This window comes from Ovis canadensis, chromosome 24 (assembly GCF_042477335.2).
Source record: "Ovis canadensis isolate MfBH-ARS-UI-01 breed Bighorn chromosome 24, ARS-UI_OviCan_v2, whole genome shotgun sequence".
NCBI lineage: Eukaryota > Metazoa > Chordata > Mammalia > Artiodactyla > Bovidae > Ovis > Ovis canadensis.
The window spans coordinates 54,783,347-54,810,006 of NC_091268.1; the positions used below are offsets into that span (position 1 = coordinate 54,783,347).

Here is a 26,660-nt window from a genome sequence, read left to right on the forward strand (position 1 = left end):
AGTTTGTGGATCACTTGAACAACACTGTGAGCAGTTAAAATGGGGTGTTTCATGCTGTGTGCATCTCACCACAGTGAAAAGTTTCACCTGATTTACACACAGCATGACGAGGGGGTGGGGGCTACCACCAGGGCGGGGTGCTGACGCCTCTGGCCCAGGCCTGGCCCCACTGGGGACTCTGCTGGGTGCTCCTGTCTTCACCCAGACCCTCGCGACCGTCCCCACCTTGCCTGTGCCCTGGGGGCCTGTCAGGCAGGGGGGCACTCTTCCCTCCTCACTGGAGACACTGCTTTCTTCACGCCAAGGTCCCCTTCTCTTCTCTGGGGGCGGCTCTGCACAGCCCCTGCCCGGGCTCTGTGGCTCCTGGGCCCCGTGACCACGGACCAGTCTGGCCCCACTGCCACCGGTCCCTGGTCACTCAGTTCCCACCCCACTCCTCGGTCAACTCTCCCACATAAAGGCCCCCTGACCACAAGCCGACAGCGCGCCTGCTCCCGCGGGGCCCTGAGCGACACAACGCAAGAAAGCGTCTCTCCATCCCTCTCTTCCTGCAGATGGCAGGGTCTGGGAGCAAACAGCTCACCTGCTCAGCCAGGTACGGCGGCGATTTCGCAAAGGGGCAGCGTCAGGAAGACCGTGGTCCAGCCGGAGGACTGAAGGATGAACTGCGCAGGGCAGGGGCCGAGAAGCGCCATGCAGGCCCCTCTCCCCAACCCCGACTCCCAACTCCGCCCCACAAGACTGCCTGGCTCAGGGCCATCTGTTCACGCAGGGTGTAAACAGCTCCCAAAGTGCAGCCCTAGCCGCAGGAGCTGCTGCCCAGTCTGATTTGACAACAGGGCCTATTAATCTGCTCTGGACCCGGGGGCTCTGCTCAGTCTTCCTGCTGCAACTATAGGATTCCTTATTTATTCTTTTTCCCTCTCCCGCTTGAAGATAAAAGATCTGGCAGGAGGAGAGATTAAACTGAAAACTAATACAAATGAACCCGATCCATCTCATGGGCACTTTGATTTGTATCAAAAAAAAAAAAAAAAGTGGTTGTGGGGAGGATTTGCTCACTCACAAGCTTCGGAATTGCTAGCTTGCTGAGAAGTGTTAAAATTTAAGTAGCAACTCTGTTCCTGACAATCAATAACGCAAAATCCCTTTAAAATATTCTTCCCCAGGTCCTCACAGAAAAGTACCACGAGATGCTTCTCTTAGGGCTGGAATGCAGAAGAACCTTTCAATAGGGGAAACCGCCCCATAAAAGTCTCAATAGCTTTTTTCCTCCCCCTTGGGGATGCCCCTTGCTCCTCTGATCTAGAAGATGAAGGAATTCCAGTCTTCCCCAGCTGGGCTATTAAACAAACCTCTGCTCCACAGACGGGCACCACTGAGCTTTTCTCCTGGCTCCCAGTGCCTGGAAACCAGAAGGTGGTAATCATCCCTCCACTCCGTCTGTTGGTTAAAAAGCTGGTGGTTTTCAATCTTCCCAAATGTACTGGAAGCTTTTTTTTTATTTAAAAAAAAAAAGAGCATCACCATTTTCTCAATTAAAGGTACTTGAGGAAGGAAACTACTTTCCAAAGAAAATTTCCTTAATTGCCAAAAGAACCGTTATTACTGTTAATACTTAATGTCTGTGCAGCCATCTTCCTTCTGGAGGCTCTTTCACATCTGTGACCACACGAGACCTCTGGGGGAGGCGGCACTCTCTCCCCGCTTAACAGGCCGAGAAATCAAGGCTCCAGAAGTTTAAGTAACTTCTCCCCAGACGTACGGGCTGTTGCCACCTAGCCTCCTGGGGGGGTCCAACATCACTGAGAGCAGAGCAGCAGGGCCTCCAGTGTCTCCTCGTGTGATGAGGCACAGGGTGCCCAGCAGCACCCTGGAAGTGCACACACACATACACCCGCACGTGCACCAAGAAGGCATACAAAACCAGAGGCTGAGTGTCTCTGGGCGATAACGAAGAGGCAGGAACCAATTAGATGGCACCGGGAGGAAGCAAGCAGCCAGAGCCTGGAGACGCTGGACAGGAAGGGCCCGGGCTTGTGCGCCAGGGAGAGCAGGGGGCGGGCGCGGGGGGTGAAAACAGGGAAAGTCGATTACGAGAAGAACGAGGCAAAACCACCAGCACGACAGACGGACCCGGCTTGGATCCTGATTCAAGCAAATCAATTGTGAAAAGGCTTTTTTTTTTTTTAAAAGAATAGGGACATTTAAATGTGGGCTGAGTGTGATGTTAAGGATTCTATTAATGTTGCTTAATGTCCCTGTTTGAGTATTTACTGCATCATGTATGGACGCAAGGACAAAACCTCTGGGACTTCTTTTAAAATACTCTAGCAAAGAGAGTGGGGGGCTGATGAAACAAATACTGTGAACTGCTGATGGTTTTTGAAGCCGAACACAAGAATACTCTGTACCTTTGTGTGCATATTGTGTTTTTCCTAATGAAAAGTTTATAGAAAGTGACTGTTTTATCGCAGCTTTGCCAGCAGTGAGCATTACGACTGTCTTCAGCTGCACACTTGGTAGGTGAAACAATGAGATCTCACTGATGCTGGTCCTTGTATTTTTTGGTACAAATAAGAATGAACATGCTTTCATTAAAACAACTTCCCCCAGGTTACAGACAGAGCTAAGTGGAAAATCAAGATGCAAATTTATTATTTTTCTAATTGAAATTCCACTGCTGATTTGGCAGCAGCTGTCTGCACTCTCTCTCTCCTGAAACAGAAGGATTATTGTAAGAATTGTAATAAGAATAGATACCCACCTAAGTGGGGCTTCCCCGGTGGCTCAGTGGTAAAGAACCCGCCTGCCAATGTAGGAGATGCTGGGTCGATCCCGGTGTCAGGAAGATCCCCTGGAGGAGGCAATGGTCAACCTACTCCAGTTTTCTTGCCTGGGAAATCCCATGGACAGAGGAGCCTGGCCGGCAAGTCCACAGGGTCACGAGTGTCGGACACAGCTGGATGACTGGAGCACGCGTTCACATGCACCCACTTAAACAGCCACCCAGGAGATAAACTCCATTCAGATGCATCTGAGTCACTGTCAGAGCCTCAACACCTAGAAGAGGGCCTGACTCACCCCAGGGCCTGGATTCGTCCTTTTTCTGGGGAAGCACCTGCCGTGCCAGGCGCTGTGGGATGGCTCCATGGTGACCCGCAACGGGCACCATCGTCTGCACCCACACATGGGAAACGGAGGCACAGATGACAGCCTGATCCTCCCACGTCGTGAAAACTTCCAGATAAGTACACCTTCGTTGTTTCGACGTCTGGCAGTTGCTCGGAGTTGCAGCAGGGGAGCCAAGGGCTCGGTCACAGAGAGGATGCAGAAGGGGAGCTGGACCGCCAGCTTCGGGGTCCAGGGAGGTCACACTCAGGGGAGACTCTCCGCTCCCAGCCGGGGGTGGCCGTGCAGATGTGGGACGCAAGCGCTCCGGGTTTCTTAGGCTGGCGGTGCATGCTCAGGACTGGGCTGGTGGTGCATGCTCAGGACTGGGCTGGCGGTGCATGCTCAGGACTGGGCTGGTGGTGCATGCTCAGGACTGGGCCACGGAGGAGGCAACCCGGACGCACGCTCACTTGCAGCTCCCCCATCACAGGCTTGTCTGCGGCACCAGCAGCAGCCGCCCTGAGAGCAGGGCCTGGTGGGGGGGGGGGGGTCGGTGAGAGGGCGCTGCGCCCTGCGGTCCCTCCCCAGACCCCTCGCCCCAGCCTAACTGTGAGAGGACCTCCGCCACTCCCCTTCCTCCCCAGACTGCCACCGTCGTCCATGTCAGGGTAAGTCTGAGAACCCGCCGGGCCAGGAGGAGCCCATGGAGACGCCCAAGGCCCCCGAATGGGGTGTGGGCCCAGATGGAGTCCTGGGACAGAAACGGATGCGCGCAAAACGCTGAGGAGACCGAATGGAACCTGGCCTTTAGGTAACAATCATACAGCAACATCGGCTCACTGAATCTGACAACGTCCCACACAAAGGCAAGTTGATGAGAGGGGAACCGAGTGTCGGGCTGGGGAACTCTCTCCCCACAATTGTTCTGTAAACCTAAATGTTCTGAAATAAAATGTGTAGGAGGTGGGGAGCAGGGAAAGGCCAGCCAGTTAACGGGGCAGTGTGGACCAGGGGCGTGTGGGCCTGCACACACACCGGGTGTCCTGCAGGGAGGCCGGCGGGGCTACGGCGTGAGGCCACCCGGCACGCCCGGCACACACTAGCTGGATGCGGAGAGCCAGGTCTGAAGGCCATGGGACTCTCCTGGAGCTCATACTCTGCAGAGTGGGCCCTCCTGTCAGGACGCACGGGAGCCTCTCCTATTTGGGGGCCTGCTGCCTTTGGGGTGCACTGAGAGCAGGGGGCTGGGCCTCCACCAGCTGCAAGAGCGGTCACCCGATGCCCTCTCCAGGCGCACATTGAGCCCTTGGCCCCCATCTGCACTGGCCCTGCCCAAGATCCCTGGGGGTGGGGGAGGGGGCGGTCCTTTCACCTTTGAATATTTTTATTTTTTACATGTGATTTTACTTGCCACTGCTGCTGCTGCTAAGTCGCTTCAGTCATGCCAACTCTGCGTGACCCCATAGACGGCAGCCCTCCAGGCTGCCCTGTTCCTGGGATTCTCCAGGCAAGAACACTGGAGTGGATTGCCATTTCCTTCTCCAATGCATGACAGTGAAAAGTCAAAGTGAAGTCGCTCAGTCATGTCTGACCCTTAGTGACCCCATGGACTGCAGCCCACCAGGCTCCTCCGTCCATGGGATTTTCCAGGCAAGAGTGCTGGAGTGGGGTGCCTTCTCTGGTAATTTTACTTGCTTATTTTTGGCTGTGCTGGGTCTTTGCTGCTGGGCAGGCTTTCTTCAGCTGAAGCAGGCGGGGGCTGTTCTCCAGGCACTGTATGGCTTCCCACTGAGGTGGCCTCTCCTGTTGCAGAGCAGGGGCCTCTGTGGCGCTCCAGCCTCAGGAGAAGCAGCGCACGGGCTCAGCGGCTGCGGCACACGGGACCACTTAGTTGCTCAGCAGCATATGCGATCTTCCTGGACCAGGGATTGAACCGACGTCCCCTGTGCTGCAAGGTGGATTCTTAACCACTAGATCACCAGGGAAGCCCTGAATGATTTTTTTCTTAACAAAATCTCCAAAATTACATACGCTATAAAACCTGGATTGAGTCTGAGAACTGTACATCCATAGGGTAATACTAAAGGGAAGTTTTTTTAAAAACATATACACACATATATAAATACACGTGTATGTATTTCTCAAAAAAGTAATATAAACTCATTTCCAAAATTAGGAGGGAAAAAAAAAAAAGAGAGCAGCAGAAGAAAACGAAACGAGCACAGGTCGCTACTGCGGTCGTTTTCTCAACCACCCTCGTGATTCTTCAAGTGCTCGCTGTATTTATTTTCAAGTTTTTCAGAGACTCTGACCTATATTTCAGTGCTCAGCTCAACGAGTTATTGAAACTACTTTGGCGGGATGAATAACATTTGCTTCTCTATGCTAAAGGGCCCTCAGATTATTGTCATTGTGTCAACAGAGACAGTTTCAAAGCCCAGACAACACAAAATCTCAAGCTCCTCAGAGTGAAGCCGCTGGGACGGGGGCTGTGGAAGTGATCCCCGCTCTGAGCCACTCGTCTGCTCTGGGCTGAAGTGGGAACTCAGAGGTGAGCGCCTCCGGGCCGCGGAACCGCCTTTGCTGGCTTCCCCACAGCTCATCCGGATTTTACAGGAGAAACACAGATAATAGCTGGTTCCGTGAAGGTTAAATGAGATCCTTCTACAGGATTCTGGATAAAGGATGATTAAAAGAGTGAGAGGAATATAATTTGTACTGGCACTTTAGAATTTCAAGCTTGAGTTGGCAGAAGTAATAGTTTTAGTATAGGCCGTACTCTTGAGAGAAGACCACGAGGTCTTCCGTGATTCTATCAAGGCATCAAACATACCTTCAGTGAGTGAACTGAAGCACAACTGTGAAAGGATGCCGTGACTCAGACCTGCTCATGGCACCCATGGGGGATAAGACTAAGATCTCCAAGGTCCCCAAGGAGGCATGGGCCAGACTCCCCCAGGAAGGCTGGGGTGAGAGGCTGAGGCTCGTCAGAGATGGTCACCGGGCCAGGAGGAGGAGCAGGGAGGGACAGCATTTTCTGTCTCAGACAGAACCCCAGAGAGCAGGCGGTCGCAAGTTTCGCAGCCTCTACTTTGGGAAGGCTTTCTCTGCTGTATCTGGTTTAGAGGAACAAAAACTGTGCAGGGTTAGAGTTCTAAGTTTTGTCTTAAAAGTGAAGAGCAAAAAGAGCTGAGAACTTGGGAACTAAATGAAATTCCCTGCTAAGGAATATGGCCAGGGTGACGGCAAGAACAGGCTGTGAGACCGTCAGCCGCTCACATCCCTGGGCCTGGGGCCCCCAAGCTCTGAGGGAGACGCCAGACGTGCCCCAGGTGGGCTCACGAGGGGACGTGGTCCTGGGAAGGGTGTGATCCCTGAGCGGGAGAGGCTGTTTGCGTCAGAGAAGGAGACGCTGGCTAGAGCGGCTAGACACGGGGCCTAGACAGGCCCAGAAGTGGAGGGGAGCTCAGCCTGGGGTAGGAGACAAGCCCCCAAGCCCCCGCCTCAGCCCGGCTCTGCGCCGACGACATGGCGACACGGCAGGGAGGGTCTGGATGGATTTTAAAATGGGAGCAAGTGCTGTCAGTGTGAGGTTCAATATGCAAAACCCACAGAAAGTGGGCTCGGATAAAGCCACCTCCTCACACTCACAGGCTATGAGAAGGCATCTGTGTGACATGTGTTTCAAAGATGGTTGCAAATAATCTGAAGCATAAGAACAAAGTCTCTGCCACTTTGGCAAGAAGACAACACGCAGCCAGGCGTCAGCTTTGAAGTTCATGACACCAAAGTGGGAGGAGGAGGCTACGCATGCTGTCAGGGTGGCAGCTGCCAGCTGACAGACAGACAGACACCCGTGTGGGAGGAGAGCGAGCTGAGCTGTGAGCAGGCTCACCGGGAAGGCGGGCTTTCCCCACCTCCTCGGGGACACGACTGTGCGGCTGGACTGACCTGAACCACGCCATAAGCCCGGCCTCTGCGCTCTAAGCAATGAGTGCTTCTGCAGAGGAGGAGTCCAGGGCTGGCGACCGGGTCAGAAGTGCCCCTGGGACTAGTGTCCAGGCTGTTGGAAGCACAGATACATTTGGGGCCCTTAAGGCGTCTTTGCCACCCCAGGGACTGGAGCCTACCAGGCTTCCCCACCCTTGGGATTTCCCAGGCAAGTATACTGGAGTGGGTAGCCGTTCCCTTCTCCCAGGGACCTTCCTGACCCAGGGACTGAACCCCCATCTCCTGCACTGGCCAGCCGATTCTTTACCACTGAGCAAGGAGCGAGGCCCAAAGATCTTAGCTGCCATTGATTAATGAGGGAACCACTAAGACGTGCCAATGCATCAGAAGAGCATTCAAACAACGTACATACATGCGACCGTCAGGAAGGCTAAAACGAACCTACAAACAGAGGCAAAACTGGCCAGCAGCTTCAGAGCAACAACCAGCTGCTACGGTCACGACTGATCACAAGGACACACGATTTATTTGCGTCATTGCGAGCGTTCTAGAGAAAGCTCTAGAGCTGTGAGATTACTCTAGAGTTATAGAAATAGCTCAAAAACAATGGAAAAGCATCAGGCGACCCTGAAGGCAGCTAGAAGGGCCACGGTGACCTGCCCCTCAGTCCCCTTCAGAGTCCATCACAGGTTTTTCTGGCACTCTCCCCCTTGGGACTGTACCAACGTTAAAGACGAGTCTTGATCAATCTCGACCAGCACTTTAGAGCAGGCCACGCCCTTCTGCTGTGGGACGGAGTCCTCAGCCTGTCTGCAGGGTCCCTGCTGTGAAGACATCAGGAGCCCTGCCCTCTCTCTTTTCCTCTGTTCGCATCACACAGCCTGCGGGACCTTAGGTCTCTGACCAGGGATTGAACCTGTGCCCCATGCAGTCAAAGAGGGCTGTCTTAACCACTGGACCGCCATGGAGGGCCCGCCAGGCCCCCCTGGCCCTGCCGGGCCTTCCCCCCTCAGCCCAGCAGGCTCATCCCCCGGGCTGGGCCTTGGGACGTGGGAGTTCTCTCCAAGCCCTGGCCTCTGGCAGAGATGCCTGGGGCCAGAGGACGGCCAGCTCCCGGGGAGGAGCTCAGGACGCCTGCGGGGCCAGGCTCCGCACAAACGGGCTTCAGCTCGGGCTGGCGCCTGGACATGCTGCGGCGGCAGCTTCAGAGTTCTGCTCCGTGAGAGTGCTGACAAGGCCGTCCCGTGACGCTGGCGCCTCAAGAGGGCAGGTGTTACCCAGCGCCTGCCTCCGCCATTGAGCCAGGCCAGAGTGGTCCCTGCAGGACCCACTTCCAGGAGGACAGAGGCTGACTCTGCCTGCCAGGCGGTGCTGGTGGTGGCCAGTACCCTGAGAAGTGGGACGTGGGGACTGTTGGATGGGGTTATTTAGAACCGTCCGCTGGCACAGCCCTCAGCGCCGGCCAAATACCATCTCTGTTTTAGCGCGTTAGCTGCTAAGCGGGTCTTTCTGACCATGATTAGCCAGTGTGTTCAGGGGCTTCTTAAGGGTGCTGTTCCCTAATAAATATAAACCCCAGATGACAGTGCTGGTCTTGCTATCTGCTCGGCAGGGAGACGTGTGACTCTCCCACTGACAAGTGGGCTGACTTGGCCAAAGCCGCAGATGAAGTCGGGGCCAGCCGGAGAGAACGGTCCTCTCCACTTCAGAGTCTTTGTGGTAACAATGCTCGATGTAGTCGTGATGACGGTGCTCTAGAGGTGCCCAGACTCTTCTCTAGAGGCTCTCGGGGAAAGCGTCTGGGCAGTGGCCAGCTCAGGCGGGCCCAGCAGGGGAGCCAGGGGCAGAGAACGCCCTCGGTCACCTTCTCGGCGTCTTGGCCCCTCCCGCACGCTGTCCTCACTTCAGAAGCTGTTTCCACACGCCTGGAGGTGACATGCTGCCCCCTGCCCTTGCCACCCTGGCCTTCCGCCACGCCCGCCCGCCAGGGGCGTCGTCCGACCATCTCCCATCTGGGTCTTCCCCTCACTGTCTCCCCATGGCACTTGGAATGAAGGCACCTCAACGGGAGAGTCCAGCTGTCAGGGGTTGAGGCTGACCGTGTCAGCGTGCAGCCAGCACCCAGCAGAGCGCTTGGTGCATAGCAGACGCCCACGTAGGACTAAGTACTGAGCAGATGGACGGATGGAATGAGTGACTGTATGTAAAACCCGCTTCCTACTTAGGCAAGATGTCTGACAAAGAGCCAACCAGCCACGCACACTGTCGGGGGGCAGCTGGGGCGCGTGTGGAGCCGTGCCCTATCTTAGGTGACCCGGGCACCCCAGGGCACCTCCCTCACGGCCCAGGGTCGGTGACAGGACCCGAGTAAATCCTCCGGGAATCCACCAGGGAACCTGACCCCGTTCATCCATGAGTGCCTATTAAGGGCACAAAGATGACGGAAACAGAGTCCTGATTTCAAGGAGACAACACCTGCGGGGTCCTCTCCACCCCGCGCAGGCGGGGCGCCCCTGCGGGCATGGCCCCAGGCCCTCGGCACAGACCCCGGCGCCCACCCAGAGAGGCCCTGGGGCCTCTCCTGCTGCTGCCCGCCTCGGCGCCCACGCTGCCCTTTCGTTTTCCTGAAGCCCAAGCCGCGGTTTCCATTTGAAACTCCGTAAAGCATTTGGAGCGTTTCGCTGGCTGGTGTGGGTCTGAGCCAGAAGGAAAGGTTAAAGACATTAAGAGCCAGGAAGAAATCTGATTATTGCCCACGGCGACCAACACCACCGCGTCGCTACTTACTGTTCTCGGACAGCTCCACGATGTAGTAAAGAACAGGGCTGTTCCCGTCAAAGGGTCGGACCCAGGAGAGCACCACGGCATGGCTGTGTGCAGGGGTCAGGCTGGCCACGAGGTTCTGGGGTGAATGAGGCAGCTCACTTGGATACAAAGGAAGAAAGAAAGAAAAAAAAAGAACCACGTATCAGAATTGTGTGATAACCTCCTGGCTCTCACACTGCCGCGTCCTGGGGTGCGATGTTTGGAAAATGGAAAACAAGCAGGCCCTGAACGCAAACACTAATGACTCGCTGCCCTCCCCCCTCAAAAAAAACAAAAGCCATCACCATTCACAACGTGTTTTATTTTCCAAGCGTAATTTGATTTAATCCCTCCGGTAGGGATTGAACAGCTAATGACTCTCACTTAAATCGAGCGGGGAGTGCCCATTTCATACAGTAGATGGTTTAATTGAGAAAACTTGGTCACCAATTTGCTTCTGCAGTGAGACGCTGTTAATGGGAACGCAGCAAGCCACGCGAGAGGAAGAGGCCCGGGAAACAGGGTCGACTGTGGAAGCTCCCCACACCAGCTGTTTGGAGTCACCAGCCACGATGCCCGTATGTCTCCTTGGACAGCGTGGCCGTCTCATGACTGGGTTTGGGCAGTTATACTGTCGCCCTGGTTCTGTTGGGCAATGGAGATTCGGGAGAGGCACTGAAAGGCAACTGCGGTGAAAACGCTAACTGAAAACCCATGGAAACAGTAAGCAACCCATCAGCAAGGATACAAAGCGGAAACACAGAGCAGATAAACTCTGGAAAGAAGCTACAAGCAGAACGCGTCTTCATTGGGATTTACTGATGATGAAGCTTCAAAACCCAGCTGCGTGGTTTCTGCCACCGATGGTGCTGAGACCTTGCACCCCCGAGCTGCCAGGCCCGTGTTTAACCTTTGCCCCTTGGGCCCCAGGGCAGGGCCCTGCGTTTTGGACCTTAGAACTGGCTTTTCCTCCTGCTGGCGAGGGGAGGGGGCTGGAAAGGGGACGCTGGGTGTGACCTGTTTCACCCACCAGCTAGCTCTGGTCTCTCTTACACATCAATTACTGCTGACCCACACAGGCCAGCACAGAAAGCCATAATTATACTTGATATTTTTAATTTAAAAAGTGTACTCATTACCCTTGGAAATTTATTAAGCTGTTATGTGCCTGCAGCTACCTAAGAAACACAGCTCTCTCTAACCCACCAATGCGGTTTATAAACAAACTAATATTTCTCACGTAGACCGTGACTTTAAATCAGTACCACGAAGGATGAACTCGGGCCTGAAATGTCATCCTGTTTTCTCTTTAATTGTGAACTGAGTTTTAAATCAGGAAAGGGGCCCCTCTGCTCTGTCCACAACACCAGCACTCCTGGAGTCGTGAGGATCAGACTGCCTGGAGCCCTGTGCTCTGCCGGGGATCACGCCGCTCCCCTGCCCTCAGCAGCACCCCTCCCCTGCTCAGCCATCTCTGCCCCCCAGGTACTCTCCTGCGAGCACAGCGCTGCCCGGGGGGACCAAGCCCATAACTCACCACTCGCCCAGCCTCCAGAGTTCAGTCTCCCCTCTGTGGGGACCCTCTGCGCCCCCTCGCCCCTGACTCGACGAGCAGAACTCATCACGCGTACCTCGACTCCCTCTGTAAGTGACAGACTTTCCAGCTGGACAAATGTCATGAGGTCCACAGAGCAGGGCCAGGCCGCGTGCTGGACGACGGGCCCTCGTCCTCCGCCAGGCAGCCTCGTCCACCCTGAGTCACTGACGCCTGGAGCTGAGCGGCACGCGGGGGACGTGGGGAGGGTGGGCGCGCAGATCCCGCGGGGGCGGAGGGAAGAACAAAGCCCTCTCCAGCCTGCCCTCCCAGGTGTGGACACAGCCAGAAGGCGGCCCTGGCCCTGGCCGCCCAGAGTGCCCAGCTGGGGAGCCACGACGGGGACAGCAGCTGAGGCAGTGCCCTGCGGGGGAGGCGGGGGCCGAGGACGAGCGCATCGGGGGTGAAGACGGAGGACCAGGCGGGCAGTGGCCGCTGGGGGCACAGGCAGGACCAGGGGCGCCATGAGGTTGCAGCGGGGGAACGCAGGGCTTGCACTGCTTCGGGGAGGGAGGCGAGTGAGAGAGGCCCGGGTCCAGAACTTCTGGCTGTTGGTGTGACGCTAGCTTTCCGGGGCTGGAACTGGGGCCCCGAGGGCAGTTCCTTAGAAAGGGTCCTGGCGACAAACTGTCGGAGGATGCTCTGTGTAACCGTCAGGAGGGAGAAGAGACGTGCGACAAGCCTGGTCAGTGGTCAGAGGAGGCAGGCGGCCGGGGCTGATGCGGGTGGGGTCCGGGGAAGACACAGCAGCCGGAGGAGGGGTGCACAGCGGCCCTGGGCCAGCCTCGCAGAGTGGTCCTCCTGTCCCCAAGGAGGGACGGACAGGACAGGGGGCGGCGGCAAGGGACCGGCTCCTTCTGCATCAGAGGAGCGTCGGCCGTGGCCCAGAGCGTCTCTGCACACCCTGTCCCGGGGGGTTGCGAGGGGCCCGAGCCTAACGTTCCCACAGCCGGGAAGACCCCGGGCCTGCGCTCAGAGCCAGATCGTGCCTCTCAGCCTAACCAGAGTGCACTTAGCAGCAACCCATCTGGCAGGTGAGCGGGTGGCTCTTCCAGGGCTGGAGGCTGGCGAGGTGGAGGGCTGCTCACCACGCCGCGTCTGCTGGTCACTCCAGGCCGCCTCACATCCAGGCGTCCACTCAGGAAGCCCTGGAGCCAGCTCGGACAAGGCCCTGGTCCGTCCATCCCACCTGGGGCGCGGGTCTGGGGTCCTGCCTCCCGGCCCCTGAACGGCCACTGAGGGGAAGCGCACAGGGCCTGCGGGCGGGGGGCACATCGAACGGCAGCAACCGAGCCTGTGGTGGACGGGTGAGCGGATTCTAGAGAGACTGCGGAGACTCAGGGACTTAAAAGGCAAAGTAGCCTTGAGACATTTAGCACTGGCACCGAGATTTAGAGCCAGCGGTGCCCAAGGACGTCGCTGTCTGGGACGCGGCTGGAGATAACGAGCCCCGTCCACCACCGCCCAAGTCCACGGTCACCCCCAGAGGACGGCCGACGCAAAGTGCGGTTTTTACATACATCACAGGACTCCGAGTCGGAAGGAAATTCAGATTTCTTTTTTTCTTCTGGTTGCAGCCTCTCCCCATTCGGAATTCCTCTCTGGCATATCTCTGGTTTGAGTATTACCGGTCTCACAATACGGAGAACTCTTTAATATACATTGGAAACGCACACTATTTCTTTAAATGATAAGTTTCGGTTATCTGCAAAATTAAGCCTGGTGAAATACTCGACTAACCCATCCACGGCCGACAAATGAGGCTTTCCGATACTCTGAATCCATTTCGGAGGATCTTATCTGAGAGCAGGGGAGGGTGTCTCAGCACGTCTCTGCCAGCGTGAAGGGAGGTACACGACCAGCAGGGGGGCTCGCCGACCCTGGTGTGCAGACGGGGTGATGAATGAAACGCATCCGAGGACGCGGGGGCGAAGCCCGTGCTGCGTCACCGCGCGGTGTGAAGAGGACTTGGCATCGGGGGAACTAGGCCGCGTAACGGCAGAAATTACCAGCCACCCAGCCAGGACAGCGCAGGCAGGCGAGGCAGCGAGGTGTGTTTGGGAAAAACCAGCTGGGGAAGAGACCCGAGTGGAAGCGGATGGTGAAGAGGCGCCCGCGGGGGGCTGCCCGGGAGGGAGAGGGGCCGATGAGCATTCTTCTATAGAAAAGCCCTGCCCCTTGAGCGGACAAACAACGCCTCGGTCAAAGCCATCTTCTCTGAGTTCATTCTGAGGATGAAGGCAGTGGGGGCTCGATAGCTCTTGAGAAATGGCACTAAATTGTTTGCTCCGTATTACGGCCTTGTCAGAAGTGGTTCTAGTGAAGGAAACCTCGCCTGCTGCCTCGGGGCCGCGTCTCCAGTCGCTCCGTAAATGAGGCTTTCCTCTGTACTCTGGCTCAGAGGAATTAGTCTCTGGTCTCAGAAGGAAAGACGCAGTGCTAATTGGGTTTTTAAATGATTAACAGTCAACCCACAGAGCCTTGGCGTCTGGTCTCTCTGGGGTGCTCAATATAGCAAGAAGCTTCGGGGGTCTGCAGTCACCCCAGAACCAGTTTCTTCCTGTAAGGCCCCAGCAAACTGGTAGGACAGATGGAACTAACATGACCAGTAGCCAGCGTAACCAAGACTGCGTGTTGCTAACTGGTCAGATGCGCCATGAGCCCCTCTGGAAATGCAGAGACCTCTCCTCTCTGGGCAGAGAAGGCAATGGCCCCCCACTCCAGTACTCTTGCCTGGAAAACCCCATGGATGGAGGAGCCTGGTGGGCTGCAGTCCATGGGGTCGCTGAGGGTCGGACACGACTGAGCGACTTCACTTTCACTGTTCACTTTCATGCGTTGGAGAAGGAAATGGCAACCCACTCCAGTGTTCTTGCCTGGAGAATCCCAGGGACGGGGGAGCCTGGTGGGCTGCCGTCTATGGGGTCGCACAGAGTCGGACACAACTGAAGCGACTCAGCAGCAGCGGCAGCTCCTCTCTGGGAGGGGGTGAGGCAGACCCCTCTGAAATTAATCCTCCTTGGTGGCACCAAATACACGAACCTGTCTCGATCTGCTAAGTAGAGCGGGGCTTCCTCAGACACTGATGGGCCACCTGTCCCAGGCACCAAGGCCTCCATGGCAGACAGACATCCCTGGTGCGTCCGAGGGTCACAGACCTCAGGCAGAAATAAAGTAGGGTGAAAGAGAGACACCTCTTGGGCCCAGTGTGTGTGAGGTGCTGTTGATGAAAAGAGGAGTATTTTTTTATGAGATGGTGAGGAGTAGTAAGAGCTGGGACTGACTGTCTCCCCTGAGTGGGGCTCCTGACCAGTCCATTCAAATTTCACCACCATCCTTCAAGGTAAACGACAACGCGCCCCGTTCACAGGTGAGAAAACCGAGGCTGTAGCATCGGAGCTGGGGAGGGCCCCCAGGCCAGTGTCGCTCGGGGGTGGCCAGTGGCCCTGGTGCGATGGCGGCTTCTCCCCCCACCAGGGTCCCCTAGCCCCCCTGCCCCCCTGGCTGACACAGAGCAGACACCCCAGGGCGCCAACTATGAAGCAAGCCCACAGGAGAGCTGCCAGCGGCTGGCCTGCTCCTGAGAAGCCCCCTTGTAACGCTCCTAATTTCTATTTTTAACCAAGTGGCTTTTAACTCGAGTGGGAAGGCTGGGAAGCACGCTTTCAGGCTCTTCTGAAGGGCACTATTGAGCCGTGAGCAGCTCTCAGTCACCCCCGCAACAGGAGACTGTGGTCGCTGTCATCCGAGCGAATCCGAGAGACGTTAACGCGCTGGATTTGCAAGTTCTCTGAGAAGCTCGAACGCCCCGCAATCCTGAGTTATGGCTATTATCATCACTATTGTCATTGCCGACGTCCTAGAGTTAGGACCTTATTGCATCTAAAGATACGCGTGCTCTAACCTACAACCTTCCCCATTCATTCCGATTTGGAAGAGCTGAGAGCTTATTACTCCGACAACGCACAAGGACCGCTGTCTCTCAAATCAGCTCTGCAACCAGTCGCTCCTAAATTGGTTTGAATCGCGAATCTGCAGTATTTCTGTATTTGGAGATGAGGTGTTTTCCCATTACAGAAAGCCCATTATTTTATAGATACAGCAACATTTGCTGAAAAAAATGCATTTTACTTAGAGGAAATCAAATAAGCAAATGGTAGGGAAGATACGTAAATCAGCAGAACATAAAAACTGCGGAACAGAGAGAACGCGCGGCGCTGGAAGCCGCAGTCTGGCTTCTGCTGACAGCATCTTTATGAAACGCTAACGTTTATTTATTTGGCACCAATGACGGGTGATCTAAGAGTTCTCAAAGGTAGTTTAACTGGGAATAGCACGGCGTGTCACGTGGATTTACGGGTCGTGGACACCAGAATCGTCAACAATTTTTAGGAAGGTCTTCTTGTGAGCTGTGGATGGGGGAAGGAAGACAGGGGACCAGGGCTGAGCAGGGCGGGCACCCTCAAGCGGTGGGGGGCCCGGGCGTGTACACACCTGAAGGAAGGCCAGAGGCCTGAGCGGACTGGCTGGGAGGACTATGACACCCTAATTCAACCTACCAATGTGCATTTACTGAGCGCTCCAGGCATGCCAAACATGGCCAGGCCTCAAAAACGCAGAGCTGTGTCATCCTCCACTCCAGGGGAGAGAGAAGGGGGAGACAGAGGGTGAGATGGTTAACCAGCATCACTGACCCAGTGGACGTGGATCTGAGCAAACGCTGGGAGAGAGTGGACAGAGGAGCCTGGCGTGCTGCAGTCCATGGGGTCACAAAGAGTCGGACACGACTTATCGACTGAAAACAAATATACGCTGCGAAGATGACCTGGTCAGCAGGCCCTTCAGCTTCCTGCCTGCGAGGAGAGGGGCTGTGGGAGGTGAGTGCGGTCCCCACAGCTCCCCACCCCGGAAGGCCGGGCAGGCGGGATGGGCGGCTGCCTGCCACATCCGTGAGTTCTGGTGGGAGGTGGGTGCCTCCCCTCAGAGAGTAGGGGGCTCTCAGCGGCACTGGGCCGGCCTGCAATCCCTTACTGGCTGGAGGTTCTGACGGGCATCTCGTGGAAAGGCGGGGTAAACAGTCCATTAGGACGCAGGGTCAGAGGGAATCATCGAGGAGGAAAAGCGATCGTGAACCGGCCAAGCTGAGGGCAGACATGATCCGACTTTAAGGTTACTGACCCCCACCCTGTAAGTGTGCATGTCTGAGGCCCAAGGCGATTACCAAACCCCCAGCCCTGCAAGTGTGCCTGCCTGCGGCCCAGGGCGGCGGCCTCTGATCCCTGTTGTGCGACCCACCGCCGTGTGACCCAGCGCCAGGCGGGCGCGGTACTCACATCACCTCCAGGCGTGCCGTCCTGGAGTCGTTCCCGCCCTCGGAGATCACCCCGCACGTGTAGTCCCCGATGTCGCCCGACCACGTCTGGCTGATGAGGAGGGACCCGTCTTTCTCCACCACGACCCTGGAGCTGCTGGACGGGGCGATGACCACGTTGTCCTTCTTCCACACGTAGCTGTGGGCCAAGCAGAGAGGCCTGAGTGAGGGCCCCGGCCGCTGACCGTCCCCCTCTGTTAAAAAGCAAGCCATCAATGACTTTGTGAACGTGCGCGTGGGCTACGTTGCTTCAAGTCCTTGCGACCCCGCGGACTGCAGCCCACCAGGCTCCTCTGTCCATGGGATTCTCCAGGCAAGAATACTGGAGTGGGTGGCGATGCCCTCCTCCAGGGGAATCTTCCCGACCCAGGGATCAAACTTGCGTCTCTTACGTCTCCTGCGTCGGCAGGCGGGTTCTTCACCACCGGAGCCCCCTGGGCAGCACGGCTTTGTGAATATATCGTAGTAAATAGTAAGAGCCACTGAAATGGGCTCTCTAAAGGGTGGTTCCTAACGTGGGGATTATGCCGTAAAAAGGAAAGCAACCCAAGGTCTTGGTCACAACACAGAGGCAGATGCTGAAGTTAGAAGCCGGACGCTGAAGACAGGGCGGACGCTGCTCGGTCCTGGGGTTCGGGACGGGCAGTCTGAGGGGTCCTGGTCACGCCTGTCACCACTACCTCTGCCCCCCACCCTCTCCCCTGCTGAGGAACATCCTGGAGGCCAGAGTGCAGCTGGATAGGGGCAGGGCTGCGTAAAAGTCCCCAGGGCGGAATTCCCCAACTTCTGAAGAAAACACTTCAGAGCCGGTCAACACGCTTTTTTAAAACCCAGTCATTCCGTCCTTAAAACTGCCGCCCTTCTCTTTTCATTTCTTATGACTTTAGCACGCTTTTCTTTTCACATGCAGACGCCGCTAGGAGCCCGCCAGCCTGGGGCTGTGGGTGGGCCGGGCCCCTCACTGGTCACTGCTGGGTGGGATCACAGGGCTGGTTCTCCTCTCCCAAACCCTGGGCAGGATTTCCAAACCGCGCCCGGTTCTTTAAAGGCTTGATGTGCACAGAGCTCAGGTGCCGACACACGGCTCGTCTGGCATCACCCGCAGACAGAGCGGGACTGCCCCCGTGGGAAGGAGGGGAATCGCTGCCCACTCTGGGAGCTCAGGGCCAGCGGCCCTCCGGGTGTCCAGGCGGGGGTGCCCAGAGTGAGCAACTTAATCACTTCTTAGGAAGTGAGCTCCGACTCTGTCTAACCACACATAAGAAGTTACAAGGAAACCACACAGATCACAGGGTTTTTTCTCGAGGCCTTAGGGCAGCAGAAAATATCTGTTTGTCCTTTGTTGTGTGACACTCCCAAGTCCTTTAGAAACGAATGAATCCTCTGGGATCCAAGAATTCTCTAGGTAATCTTCTAGCTCATTGGCTTTCGTGTGTTTGCTTTGCACTCAACATTCTTGGAAGGAAGGCAAACCTGATTTCTGAGCTCTGGGGAACTCCAGAGAGGCAGACAGAAATACAATTCTCAATCTGTCCAGGAGCTGCCCAAGAAGAGAGGAAACAGCGGGGGCTCCACATCCGGGTAGTGACGCGTCCCTGTGTCCACCGCCCTCTCCCTCTGCTCAGAGTGGAATGTGAGGACGCAGGAGGACGCCTCGGTTCTGTCGGGGCTAACTGCACGCCTTTGGGGCTGAGGCCAGAGTGGAAACGCAAGGATGACCGTGTCCTCTTGCTAGATGCATGCTCAAGGCTGGTTCTGAAAATTAAAAACCCTTCTGAAAGTGGCGGCTCTTTGGGAAGAAGCTCGTGGTCGACAGCCACCTGTGTCTGCTGCCCCGTGTCCACCTGGACGGTCAGGTTCTTCATCACGACCTTCCAGGCTGAGTCAGACAAAGGCGGGGCGGGGTCACTGTCCCCTGAGCGGGTCTTCACATCCTCCGGTTCCCCTCGTTCCGTGTGTTTTCCTCTAAGCGAGTTGATGGCTGCGGGGCCTTCCCCCACGTGGCTGGCACTCCCTCTCTGCCTGATACACAGGAGCCGTCTTTGCGGTAGAGCAGACCCCTCGGGTCCAGCCAGGCCCCAGCACAAACACTGCTGAAATCCCATTCGATCTCTCTGGATTTTTCTCTCATTAAGTATCAGCCTCTGACAAGCACGTTTTACAGATAGTGTATTAACCTTGGCAGAAAAATCGTGAAACGCAGTATTGAAGTCATGAGGTGCAACACAGCTCACTGTGAATAATACATAAGGCTGGAGTGGAAGATGGGGTCTGTGTGATTAATGAAGGGGCCCGGGGCTGTAAGAGGCTGTAGTCAGGGACCTGCGGCTGAAATCAAAGCTCCCGAGATTCTCCCCTCTCGTCTCTACCTCAGGGCCCCAGCTGACGGAATGTTAATGCTGTAACTGACGGAACTGACCGGAGAGAAATGCGGGGGTCGTGGGTGGCTCCGCAGTGCAGCGTGGCCGTGGTCCCCTTGATCACCACGAGGTCCTCTGGAGGGGTCACGACGGACGTTCGATCTGCAAAGACATAGGCTGCAGCTCAGACAGGACCCCGAGGCTGAGAGCTTCCTCCCTCGGGGGGCGGGGGGATTGAGCTGGTCATCTGACAGCACAGCCTCGCTTCCTTTCTCCGTGGCAAAACGAGTGTAAACGGAAGCGATCAGAGACATTCAGGGAATTGAGAGCAAGCCCGTCTGCATCTCGGGGAGGCAGGCAGGCAGGCCTCCCACCCACCCAACCCCCCGACCCTGGTCATGCCCCGACCTCGGAACACTCCAGAAGGAAATGGGAAGCAAGATCACAGGCAGGTGTCTACCAGGCTCTACGCTCTGAGGAACAATCTGGATTCTTACCTAAGAGGATCAACATTCTGGTAAGGTCCACACTGCACCTCATGGCTTTGCAAAGCGCTTTCATTTATGGGTTTACTGAATCCTTACAACAGTCTCGCGAGGGCTGTGGTTCTCCCAGTGACCAGGAGGGGAAACCGGTGCTTGGCCCTGCAGGGTCTCTTGCCCGATAGTCCGGGGCGCAGGGGACCTGGTGCTCTGTGCGGGCCTGAACGTCCACCGGCACTCCACAGCCCCGCCCTGTGTGTCCCCACGCCGCACACCCTGGAGGCGGTTGCTGCTCTGAGGCTGGAAAGAGCCCGGAGCCTAGGTCAGGAGGCTGGGTCCCTGCTGACTGCTCACCCGTGGGGCATCCAGAGAAACACCTCTGCTCTGAGCTTGGTTTTCCTGCCTATGAAAGGGGTGCTGCTGTTTGCTCCCACTGGGACAGACAGAGCCGGGGTACCTGAGAAGACCCCAGGCCATGCAGGGCAGTACCAGCCATTCTTGTGTTATTACAATTTTGCATCTTAGCAGACCCACAATATGCTCTGGTGAATGACCTACAGAGATGCAGATACCAGTTTTCCACAAGCATTTAAGGTTAATTTCCAGGGATGCTGGATGAATCAGACATGGTTGACACATTAGGTTATCCCATGGAACAAAATCTCTTTTCTAGTAAATATTTAACAATGGGTGGGGGGGCACTGTACTCATGGTTTTAAAAAAAAAACTAGTGATATCCTTAGAAAACCTAATAAATTAGGCAGGGTCATTTATCAGAGTGGATGCCAACTATATCATAGAAATGTAAACCAGATACGAAATAAGGCACAAGCGCTTTTTTTTTTTTTTTTTAGTTTTTCTTCAAGGAAGTTATTTTAACAAATTATTCACTCATGCAGTTAAAAGTTTCTCTCCTCATATAGATGGCTTTAGCAAAATCTATTAATGAGCATTGTTTCTGGCTGTTTTGGACAATAATGTTGTAGTGATATGGATACAGATGAAGCAGAGAGGGAAAAGTTAATCAGCCGGGGAAGCTGAATACTTGGTAATCCAAACCCTAGGTTCTGGAAAACAATTTATTCTGCATTTCAGAAACCCGTGTTATAGTTCACTCCTACACATAGGAAACATCCATACTTAATATATGGCGAGGGTTTTATTTGGTTATAATTACAGTGTGGGGAAAAATACTTCCCCTCGGATTTTAATTCTTGGTCTACTCTTCTCATGTGATTTGTATAAAAGTAGCCAACTTCTCAGTTTTGTTCTTTGAACTAGTTTGGCATAATACCCCTACTCTACTGACTTTAAAAAGTTAACCTTTTATCTCTCCTGAAATGTCCCCATTAAATCTTTGAATACGTTTTCTAATTATTCTTTTAGAAGCTGAAAAAAACTAATTGCTCAACAGATTTCTCTAAATTAGTTGTAAAAAATAATGATTCTCCTTTGATTAGATTAAGGAGTCCAAGGGCATATTGACATCCCCAAGCACAGACGATGTGCTGATTAAACCATTATTAACAGGTCGTTCCACGTGGGCCGTGGTCCTTACTCCACACGGTGAGCGTGGCCGACGCGTTCAGGGAGCCCTCTGAGTTGGCTGCGTGGCAGGTGTAGTTGCCCGCATCCTGGATGAAGACAGGGGCGATCTGCAGACCCCCAGATTCCAGGAGCATGAACCGGGGGATCCGCACAGAGCCGCTGGCCAGAATATGGCTTCCTGCGGACGACAGAGGAAACAGGAACGTGAGAACCGTAACGTTCAAGGAGACGCGATGCTGCGGCTGCAGCCGGGAAGATAAACGAGGAAATAATCGGAAGAGAGTGGAAACTATGCGCACGGAAGTAACCAAAGCAGTTTGCTTTAGCAGTCATTAGGATAACGGAAGCCAAGAACACCCTAACTTCCAATGCTGAGAGACTCGGTTAAGAAAACCATGAGCCATGAGTGGACACGCACACTCTGCTGTCTTTCTACTGTATAGCACGTGGAACCCTGCTCAGCCGCATGCGGCAGCCTGGATGGGAGAGGAGTTTGGGGGGAGAGTGGATACAAGTATACATTTGGCCAAAGCCCTGAGTTCGCTTGAAGCTATCACAACACTGTGAATTGGGTAAATTTCAACACAAAGCAAAAAGTTTAAAAAAATTGCAATCCATAAACGTAATGGCTTCCTCTGAGTGGCGGGTTTTGAGTTTTCTGTATATAAAGTTTCTATCTAAGGCTATTATTACATCCTAAATCAGGAAAGACAAGAAGAAAATATCTAAGATGAAAGAATCCCCTCCTCTTTCCGATTAATTGGTAGCTTCCCAGACCTTTGTGTCTATAAGCTGAGGCCCCTTCGAGAGTCGGGAAGCCACCAAGGGCTTGTCTGGGTGAGAAAAAAGTGTAAGTTTTGAGGTTTCACCGGGATACAGTCCACCAAGCATGGTCTAGGGGGAGGAGCCCAATTCAGCTGGGGCTTGTCAAGGACGGACCGCATGTGCCATTCATTCAGTGGCAGGGGTGCCTAGGGTGTTGATGGGGCTGGGCGGGGGCGGCGTGGTGCTGCAGTGAGCCTGAGACGTGACTCCACACTTCACAGGAACGGAAACAGAGTCAGACTGAGTGTTGCACAGGTCCAGCTGCTGAGGACGCAGGTAATCCTGTGCTGGAAGCAGCTTGCTTAAAGTAACAAAGGACATTCTCCTAGCTGTGACCACCCTCCTTCACAAAGGGGCTGAAACCGGACGCCCTCATTTAAGGGGCCGCCTGGCCCAAGGCACTGATGGAGGCCCCTGAGGAGGAAAGAGCTGCCCGCGCGTGGTAGGGCAATGGGCCTCCTCTTTGGACGGTGAGCTCCGATGGGGTCTCGCCCATCTGGCTCCCCAGGATCTTCCTCGTCACAGAATGGACGGGTGAATGGGAGTAACAGAGGTAGCCCTGCCCCGCTGGGTTCGCCTCCTGAGGCAGGTGCGAGCCGCCTACCTCTGCTCCACACGATGGCTGGCCTGGGGGCCCCGGACACCTCACACCTGAGCACGGCTGTCATCCCGTCGGTCACCGTGGTGTCCACCGGGAGCTGGGTGAAGGCTGGGGCCACATCTAGGCAGAGGGTGCGGACAGTGAGACGGGAATGCTCAGGCCCCCCTGGAGGAGGCATCTGCCCGGGTGTTTACAGAACTAGTCACAGACAGCGCTGCAGCGGTGACAGATGGGAGCCCTTCGGGGCCGCCTCTAGCCCTGTGCCTGCACGAGGGGGCAGAGCACGAGGGCTGCGTGCATGCGCAGCCGCTTCAGTCGCGTCCAACCCTTTGCGACCCCGTGGACTGTAGCCCACCAGCCTCCTCTGTGCATGGGACTCTCCAGGCAAGAATACAGGAGGGGAGAGCCAGGCCCTCCTCCAGGGGATCTTCCCGACCCAGGGATCAACCCACCCACGTCTCTTACATCTCCTGCTTTGGCAGGTGGGTGCTTTACCACTGAACCACAGAGCTTTCAGATGAATGTTAAAAAGAAGACGGACATTTATTTACAGAAATCAAACAAGCTGCTTTCATTGCTTAAAAAAAATAGAAATATCTAATTTCTGAATATTAAATATCACCCAAGAGATGACATTTTGACACTTCCTAGGATCCATTTTGAACATTAAAATAAACAGATTCTAAGGACCTCAGAAAAGAATCTTAGCTTTGTTTCTGAGCCTCACGGGCCCAGAGTAACTGACATGGGTGCTCAGTAAATGCTTGTTAAATGAATAAATAGATACTGATTGTTTTACACACTATATTTTTATTCCATGAAAAGTGCTTTTTTTTTTTTAATCCACTTTGCAAAGCCCTGTACGTACAAAACAGATACGTGGTATTATCGTTACAGGTATTTGTTTGTTCATGCTCCAGTTGTCATGGGAACCAGGTTAAGTAGCACTTTCATTTAAATTTCTAAACTGATCCTTCTGAGGCCCCTGTGACCTGGGCTGAGCTGGCTACGTTTTGAAGAGAGAGCTGAGCCTGGGTGGGATCAGGTGGTCTTCCCTGGGCCTCCCATGAGAGCTGAGCCTAGGTGGGATCGGGTGGTCTTCCCTGGGCCTCCCATGAGAGCGGGGTCTGCAGCCTCCACCCTGGGCCCGGTCCAGTCTGCCCCTGTTTCTGTAAATGAACTCCTGTGAACAGCCACGTCTGCTCAGACCTGTCTATGCTACCTCCAGGTTGCGACAGCAGAGGTGAGTGGGGGCAACAGAAACCGCCTCCCTCAAAGCCAAAAGCAGTTACATCTGGCTTTGTATAGTCCCTGCCCCGCACATCCCGGCCCCCTGCTGCAGAACAGGGTTAAGTAACTCCGTGCTCAGACACTCAGTCGTGTCTCATTCTTTGAGACCCCATGGACCACAGCCCGCCAGGCTCCTTTGTCCATGGGATTCTCCAGGCAAGAACACTGGGGTGGGTTGCCCTTCCCTTCTCCGGGAGATCTTCCCAACCCGGGGATCAAACCCGTGTCTCTTGCGTCGTTTCCTGCACTGGGAGACGGGCTCCTCGCCACTGATGCCACCAGGACTCCCCAAGTAATTCTAATAGATCAAAACTCAGTCTCCAGCTTAAGACCCCAATAGTACTTTCACTGCTTAAAGTGATACTGGTTTCCTAGACTCCACAACGGAGGGGAAATTTGACCCTGGGCAAGGTCAGAGGAAGTGACCCCTAGTTCAGCAAAATACTTTCATGAATATCTCAGTATTGCAACAGTCTCTTCCGAGTCATCGCTGACAAGAGCCACTGGCCGTGCACACACTGACTGTGATTTGATTTCCTGAACGGCCCCCGCACCTGGAGACATCAGCATTTTGCTTCCAGACAGGGCAAGCATGAGAATTCCATAATCACTAAACTCTACTTGTTTTAGAGGGAAAACAACTACGGGAGATTAAAGAGAAAACCCACAGATACCTTTATCTTATTTTTCATAGTGCCAAAGTATTTCTGTTAATGGGATCATAAAAGAAACTCATGAAAGAACTATAATTGTTCAATAAAACTAAAATAAAGAATAAATATAGAAAAACAGGTAAAAAAAAGCTCAAAAGAAGAAGATTAGGCATGAGCTGTCCACTTAGTCTTTCCAGTTCTGCCCAGAAAGACAGGGACTTTGCTTCTACATCTCAACAGAGCAGCGTGTTCAAGTGCCCGGGGTGTGGGCACTCGGGCTGGACAGACACCCGTGTTCCTTGGGCGTCCGTGGGGCAAGGGCAGGGACGCCGGGGCCTCAGGGCTGTCCAAGGGCGGGGCTCTGGGAGGCGTGGGGGCAGTACTCACTGGTGACGTCCAGGTAGGTGTGGGTCTGGACCTCCCCACCCGCGTTGCTGGCCAGGCACTGGAAGATCCCCGAGTCCTCTGGACGCAGCTGCCGGACACGCAGGCCTCCGCCAGCCAGCACTTGGTACCGAGGGTTCTGGAGCATGTTGATGGAGACAGCGTCCTTAAACCACCGGAGGGCAGGAGGAGGGACCCCTGTGGAGAAGTGGAAACAGTCGGGCATTTAAAACTCACGAAATTTCAAGAACTGCCACGTGAGGACTGAGGCAAAACGGCTCCAAGGTATTTCATTGGGCATCTCCTCATCCCTCCAAGCGCCTGGTCGGGTGGTGTTCTTATCTTCCATGCAGATGGGAAAGGGGCTGCAGACCCTTCCAGCTCTTCCCACCGTCTGGCCCTGCCCTTGTCCTACGGGTACGGCTGTGACTGACCTCAGACAGTGCTGGGAGGAAGGCCCCTGGCCCTGCGGTGACTGCCTCTGTCTCGTGGGGACTGGGGAAGGGTCACCAGGGTGGGAGACAGGTGCCCCCTCCAAGCTGTGCCATTGGCCAGGGCAGGTAACTCCTCTTCTTCCCAGTTCCCTGGGACTCGGGAAGGAAGCGGTGTCCCCCCTCGAAGGTGACTGTGAAGATCGATCGCATCAGCACATAAGCTCCTCCCGGCGCCCGGCCCAGGGGGCGTGCTCACCGCACAGCCTGGGACTACGACACCCTGTCTCAGGAATCGGGGTCACTGATCCACGTGCTGCTGATCCATGCACTGATCAGTCACTGATCCATGCACAGGGGGCCTGGTGGACGACCTCAAGCAGCAAGCATGCAAGGTGTATCTGGTCCAGGTTGTGGATTCGGGAGACGTCACCGTGGCCCCGAGACCAGGCTGGTGCAGAGATGACGGGGTGTGGGGGGGGATGCTCCCATGCCTGCACCCAAGAGCGGGTGGGCCAGCGTCAGATGGAGGCTCGAGGCCCAGCTGCCCCTCCTGGGTGCCCCCTCCACATCTTGGTGATGTCACAGGGGAGGCCGAGACTCCCGAGCAGTGAGACTGGAGCTGCGCACGGCCTCGCCACCTGGAAGGAGGCTTGAGGTTGGGGTCCGCCAGGCGGGTGTACTCGGTGGACAAGGCCCCGGGGCAGACCCTGGGTTGTAAATGATGGGGCTCTCCTTGGCCCAAGAGCATGAGGACCTCTGTTGCTTGGCCCCCAAATGGGTGCGGTCAATGCAGGTGACCAGGCTACCGGATGAAAATGCTCTATCCCTGGTGGCTTTGCCGCCTGGGACACATCGGGGCCTCCTCTCGGTTCCCTTAGATCCTCGGGGATCTGGCAAAGGGAAGACAGCTTCCCTGCTCCTTCCTCCTGAAGCCGAGAAGGCTCAGGCCACCCAAGAGGGCGGACCAGGGAGGCCGTCTGTGGAACAGACCGAGGCACTCGAGACGGGGTCCTGGTCTTCCCGGGCACAGTGCGCTGGTTGTTGGAAAAATGCGGAAGCACCTGACTTATTTCTAGATCTTGGATCCTTCTGTGCCTCAGCTTCCCTAAATATAAAATGAATTTAAATAAAACATCTCGACACGATTCACGCTGAAAGGCACACTCAGATCTGTTCACTTATGATACTGTGTAGGTGGAAGACGTCTTCTTTAATAAATAAAGCTAATATTGGGGGATATTTCAGGAT

General features: G+C 55.2%; 1 protein-coding gene across 1 annotated transcript in view; it reads right to left on the bottom strand.

Moving 5' to 3' along the window:
* SDK1 (sidekick cell adhesion molecule 1) overlaps positions 1-26,660 on the bottom strand; it is a 724,823-nt gene that overhangs the window by 148,419 nt on the left and 549,744 nt on the right. The window contains exons 9-14 of the mRNA XM_069569592.1: positions 24,982-25,176; positions 22,655-22,771; positions 21,236-21,403; positions 19,255-19,357; positions 16,798-16,974; positions 9,853-9,989 (exon numbers count right to left, since the gene is read on the bottom strand). Coding sequence (XP_069425693.1) covers positions 9,853-9,989; positions 16,798-16,974; positions 19,255-19,357; positions 21,236-21,403; positions 22,655-22,771; positions 24,982-25,176 — 897 coding nt within the window. The remainder of the gene's footprint in view (positions 1-9,852; positions 9,990-16,797; positions 16,975-19,254; positions 19,358-21,235; positions 21,404-22,654; positions 22,772-24,981; positions 25,177-26,660) is intronic.